The sequence below is a fragment of the Salvelinus sp. IW2-2015 genome, unplaced genomic scaffold (genome assembly GCF_002910315.2).
Source record: "Salvelinus sp. IW2-2015 unplaced genomic scaffold, ASM291031v2 Un_scaffold2502, whole genome shotgun sequence".
NCBI lineage: Eukaryota > Metazoa > Chordata > Actinopteri > Salmoniformes > Salmonidae > Salvelinus > Salvelinus sp. IW2-2015.
In genome coordinates this window covers 223990-229989 of record NW_019943818.1, presented here as the reverse complement: position 1 = coordinate 229989, position 6000 = coordinate 223990, and the positions used below count along the sequence as shown (strand labels likewise).

The 6000-nt window shown below is 42.5% G+C and overlaps 1 protein-coding gene across 1 annotated transcript in view; it reads right to left on the bottom strand.

The window, feature by feature from the left end:
* Positions 1-3689, bottom strand: part of LOC112074115 (microtubule cross-linking factor 1-like) — a 30649-nt gene extending 26960 nt beyond the window's left edge. Inside the window, exon 1 of the mRNA XM_070440392.1 lies at positions 3578-3689. Coding sequence (XP_070296493.1) covers positions 3578-3689 — 112 coding nt within the window. The remainder of the gene's footprint in view (positions 1-3577) is intronic.
* Positions 3690-6000: the final 2311 nt, after the last annotated feature.

The following is a 6000-nucleotide window of genomic DNA, read 5'->3' as shown; positions in this document are numbered from 1 at the left end:
TACACTGTGTATTCAGCATTCACTTGAGTCTACTACACTGTTGTATCCAGCATTCACTGTAAGTTTACTTTACACCTGTTGTATTCAGCATTTCACTGTAAGGTCTACTACACCTGTTGTATTCAGATCGAAAGTCTATACACTTGTACAGCATTCACTGTGAGTCTACTACACCTGTTTGTATTCAGCATTTCACTGTAAGTTTTAGCTTTACTTACTACTGTCTTGTATTCAGCATTTCACTGATAGGTCTACTTACACCTGTTTGTATTCAGCATTTCACTGGAGGTCTACTACACCTGTTATTCAGCATTCACTGTAAGTCTACTACACCTGTTTATTCAGCATTTCACGTATGTTCTACTACACCTGTTGTATTCAGCATTTCACTGTAAGCTCTATACACCTGTGTATTCAGCATTTCATGTAGTCTTACTACACCTGTTATATTCAGCATTTCACTGTGAGGGTCTATACTACACCTGTTGTATTCAGCATTTCACTGTAGGTCACTACACCTTTGTATTCAGCATTTCACTTAATTCTACTACACCTGTTGTATCAGCATTTCCACTGTGAGGTCTACTAACCTGTTGTATTCAGCATTTCACTGTGAGGTCTCTAACTACACCTGTTGTATTCAGCATTTCACTGTAGGTCTACTTACACCTGTTGTATTCAGCATTTCACTGTAAGGTCTACACCTGTTTAATCAGCATTTCACTGTGAGGTCTACTACACTGTGTATTCAGATTTCACTGTAAGGTCTACTACACCTGTTGTAATTCAGCATTTCACTGTAAGTCTACTACACCTGTTGTATTCAGCATTTCACTGTAGGTCACTACACCTGTTGTATTCAGCATTCTTACTGTGAGGTTCTTACACACCTTTGTATTCAGCATTTCACTGTAAGGTTCTAACTACACCTGTTGGATTACAGCATTTTCACTGTAAGGTCTACTACACCTGTTGTATTCAGCATTTCACTGTGAGGTCTACTACACCTGTTATGTCAGCATTTCACTGTGCAAGTTACTACACGGTGATCGCATTCACAGTCTACTACAACTGTTGTATTCAGCATTTCACTGTAGGTCTACTACACCTGTTGTATTCAGCATTTACTGTAAGGTCTACTACACCTGTTGTATTCAGCATTTCACTGTGATGTCTACTACACCTGTTGTATTCAGCATTTCACTGTAAGTCTACTAACCTGTTGTATTCAGCATTTCACTGTAAGGTCTTACTACACACCTGTTATTCAAGCCATTTCATGTAAGGTCTACTACACCTGTTGTATCTAGCATTTCACTGTAAGTCTACACACCTGTTGTATTCAGCATTTCACTGTAGGTCTACTCCCCTTGTATTCAGCATTTCACTGTGAGGTCTACTACACCTTGTTGTATTCAGCATTTCACTGTGAGTCTACTACACTGTTGTATCAGCATTTCACTGTGGAGGTCTACTACACCTGTGTATTCAGCATTCACGGAGGTTACTTACACCTGTTGTATCAGCATTCACTGGTAAGGTCTACTACACCTGTGTATTCAGCATTCACTGTAAGTCTACTACACCTGTGTATTCAGCATTTCACTGTAGGTCTACTACACCTTGTGTATTCCGCATTTCACTGTGAGGTCACTACACCTGTGTATCAGCATTTCACTGGGAGTCTATACCACCTTGTATTCAGCATTTCACTGTAAGGTCTACTACACCTGTTGTATTCAGCATTTCACTGTAAGGTCTACTACACCTGTTGTATTCAGCATTTCACTGTAAGGTCTACACCTGTTGTATTTGGCGCATGTGACTAATAAAATTAGATTTGAAATACAATGGTCTTAGTTTCAGAGCTGTTTAGGACTAATTTATTACTCTTTGTTGAGGGTTGCAGTGATTTAACTAGCTGTGGTTGGTTGAATCATCAGCATTCATAGATACACAGGCTTTATTTAATGTCAGTGGCAGGTCATTAGTAAAAATAAAACTAGATGGTCATTTTCTATGAAGGAAAATTGACTTGCTTCAGCTCGTTGGAAGTATTTTTTGTGGCAGTGGATAGGATAGTCTGAACATGTGAAAGTTGGTTTGATGTCTCTAACTTGAACGGTTCAAGAGTTACAATTATTGTTGGTGGATATTACATGCTAATTTACATACATTTAAGTAGTTATAATTTATATAGTGCAGACCAGAGCTAAACCATAGCTAGTACGAACCAGAGCTAGCTAGCTAGCTACGCCCAGGACCAGAGCTAGCTAGCTAAGCCCAGGACCAGAGCTAGTACAAACCAGAGCTAGCTAACTAGCTACGCCCAGGACCAGACCAGGACCAGAGCTAGCTAGCTAGTTACGCCCAGGACCAGAGCTAGCTAGCTAGCTAACTAGCTACGCCTAGGACCAGACCTGGACCAGAGCTAATGCAGACCAGAACAGTAGTTGTGTGGTCAGTAGCTGTGTGGTCAGTAGTTGTGGTCAGTAGTTGTTACTTGTTGTGGTCAGTAGTTGTGTGGTCAGTAGTTGTTGTTACTAGTTGTAGTCAGTAGTTGTGTGGTCAGTAGTTGTGTGGTCAGTAGTTGTTGTTACTAGTTGTAGTCAGTAGTTGTGTGGTCAGTAGTTGTTGTTACTAGTTGTGTGGTCAGTAGTTCTGTGGTCAGTAGTTGTTGTTACTAGTTGTAGTCAGTAGTTGTGTTGTCGGTAGTTGTGGTCGGTAGTTGTGTGGTCAGTAGTTGTGGGCATCAGTGGCCTGTGGAATGTTGTCCCACTTGTCTTCAATGGCTGTGCGAAGTTACTAGATATTGGCGGGAACTGGAGCATCCCAAACATGCTCAATGGGTGACATGTCTGGTGAGTACGCAGGCCATGGAAGAACTGGGACATTTTCAGTTTACAGGAATTGTGTACAGATCCTTGTGACATGGGGCCGTGCATTATCATGCCGAAACATGAGGTGATGGCGGTGGATGAATGGCACGACAATCGGCCTCAGGATATCGTCACGGCATTCAATCGCCATAAGCATCACTATAGAACCCTGGTTCGATCCCAGGCTGTGTCGCAGCCGGCCGCGACCGGAAGACCCATTAGGCGCACAATTGGTTCAGCGTCGGCCGGTATGTTCTTGTCCCATCGCACTCTAGCGACTCCTTGTGGCATGCCGGGCGCAAGCTTTGGTCACTAGCTGTACGGTGTTTCCTCTGACACGTTGGTGCGGCAGGCTTTCGGGTTAAGCGAGCAGTGTGTCCAAGAAGCAGTGCGGCTTAGCAGGGTCGTGTTTCAGACTCGCCGCTCCCGAGTCCGTATGGGAGTTGCAGCGAAAGGATTGCATCCGACATGGCAGGCCGCTCCTACCAAGAGACATGGAGAGGATTTGTCTACGCACTCCCAGTCCCAGTCCCACTCCCACTACTAGCAGTGACTCGCTCCTGCAGGTTTATCCTCTACAACATCCGTAGAGTAGGACCCTACCTCACACAGGAAGCGGCGCAGGTCCTAATCCAGGCACTTGTCCTCTCCAGTCTGGACTACTGTAACTCGCTGTTGGCTGAGCAACTCGCTGTTGCCATCAAACCCCTGCAATTTATCCAGAACGCTGCAGCCCGCCAGGTTTTCAACCTTCCCAGGTTTTCTCATGTCACCCCGCTGCTCCTCCAGACACTCCACTGGAGCTCGCATCTTTGAAGAATCTCAAACATAAAATATACACTACCGTTCAAAAGTTTGGGGTTACTTAGAAATGTGCTTGTTTTGGAAAGAAAAGCATATTTTTTTGTCCATTAAAATAACAAAATTGTTCAGAAATACAGTGTAGACATTGTTAATGTTGTAAATGACTATTGTAGCTGGAAACGGCAGATTTTTTATGGAATATCTACGTAGGCATACAGAGGCCCATTATCAGAAACCATCACTCCTGGTGTTCCAATGGCACGTTGTGTTAGCTAATCCAAGTTTATCATTAAAAAAGCTAATTAAAAGGCTAATTGATCATTAGAAACCCTTTTGAAATGATGTTATCACAGCTAAAAACTGTTGTTCTGATTAAAGAAGCAATAAAACTAGCCTTCTTTGGACTAGTTGAGTATCTGGAGCATCAGCATTTGTGGGTTCGATTACAGGCTCAAAATGGCCAGAAACAAATAACTTTATTCTGAAACTCGTCAGTTTGTTCTGAGAAATGAATGCTATTCTATGCGAGAAATTTCCAAAAAACTGAAGATCTGGTACAACGCTGTGTACTATTCCCTTCACAGAACAGAGCAAACTGGCTCTAACCAGAATAGAAAGAGGAGTGGGAGGCCCCGGTGCCCAACTGAGCAAGAGGACAAGTACATTAGAGTGTCTGTTGAGAAACAGACACCTCACAAGTCCTCAACTGGCAGCTTCATGAAATAGTACCCGCAAGACACCAGTCTCAACGTCAACAGTGAAGAGACGACTCTGGGATGCTGGCCTTCTAGGCAGAGTTGTATAGAAAAAGCCGTATCTCAGACTGGCCAATAAACAGGAAAGATTAAGATGGGCAAAAGAATACAGACACTGGACAGAGGAAGATTGGGAAAAAAGGGTTATGGACAGACGAATCTAAGTTTGAGGTGTTCGGATCACAAAGAAGAACATTCGTGAGATGCAGAAAAAATGAAAAGATGCTGGAGGACTGCTTGACGCCATCTGTCAAGCATGGTGGAGGCAATGTGATGGTCTGGGGGTGCTTTGGTGGTGGTTAAGTGGGATATATGTACAGGGTAGAAGGGATCTTGAAGAAGGAAGGCTATCACTCCATTTTGCAATTCCTTTTTTTATTTCACCTTTATTTAACCAGGTAGGCCAGTTGAGAACAAGTTCTCATTTACAACTGTGACCTGGCCAAGATAAAGCAAAGCAGTGCGACAAAAACACAGAGTTACACAAACAAACGTACAGTCAATAACACAATAGAAGAATGACCATCCACTTACCCATGTTTTTTCTCCAAATGTTGCCGTTTTGTGTCAGCAATTAGACATTGTTCTTAATGGGGGGGGAGGGGGGGGGGCTAGTTACCCCTTAGCACCATGTGTTTACATGCACAGTAATAATTAGATATTAAACTGATGACGGCAGTAGGCAGACTATACAATAGTAACCACCTCACACTGCTGGTCTTGATCAGCGTAAAGGTCAAAATCAAAGTATACGCCAATAAAACGTTTTCAGAGGTAACTTTTGAATTATCAGGACATGTAAACACCTTAATCGATGTCTCAGTGTCGGAGTGTTGGTGTGCCCCTGGCTGTCTGGTTTGCTTAATATAAGGATATTGATGTATAGTTTTGACTTTTTACTCCAGCATGGCAATGGGGTACTTTTTCCACCACTCTACTTACCACTCTACTTACTGTACATCTACTTAAAGTACATTTAAAATCAGCTACTTTTAGACATTTACTCAAGTAGTATTTTACTGTGTGACTTATACTTGAGTCATGTTTTTTTGCAGAGGGTCTGTTTTAAATTTCAGGAAATTAATTATTTTGCTCCATGAAGTAATCCAACAATGTGTACGCCCTCTCTCATCGAGACAGGTGGGTCCACCCCAAAGTGCTGCATGTTAAGATGACAGACACCTTTCTCCAACAATGAGAGAAACAGACAAGATGGCGGCGTACACATTGTTGGATCACTTCGTTGAGCAATTTATTTTATTTTTTTATAAAAAAAGGTAACATTTTCTAAATTCAAAAACCGACCCTTTGCAACTGGACAAGAACATTTTATGACAGTATCGCCAAACTGACTGCTAAACCTGGAACTACCGGTATAACGGATACCAAAAACGTTTGGTTAAATCACATATGGTCTGGTGTTACGACATGTAGTTCGCTGCTGCAGGGAGTTGGTCACTCGGAAATTGAAAACACGTCACCAACAACGGCAAGATCAAAGATGGTTTGTCTGGCTCCGCTGCCTGCGTCACAAAGCAACCAAGCGTTGTAATGCATACTTG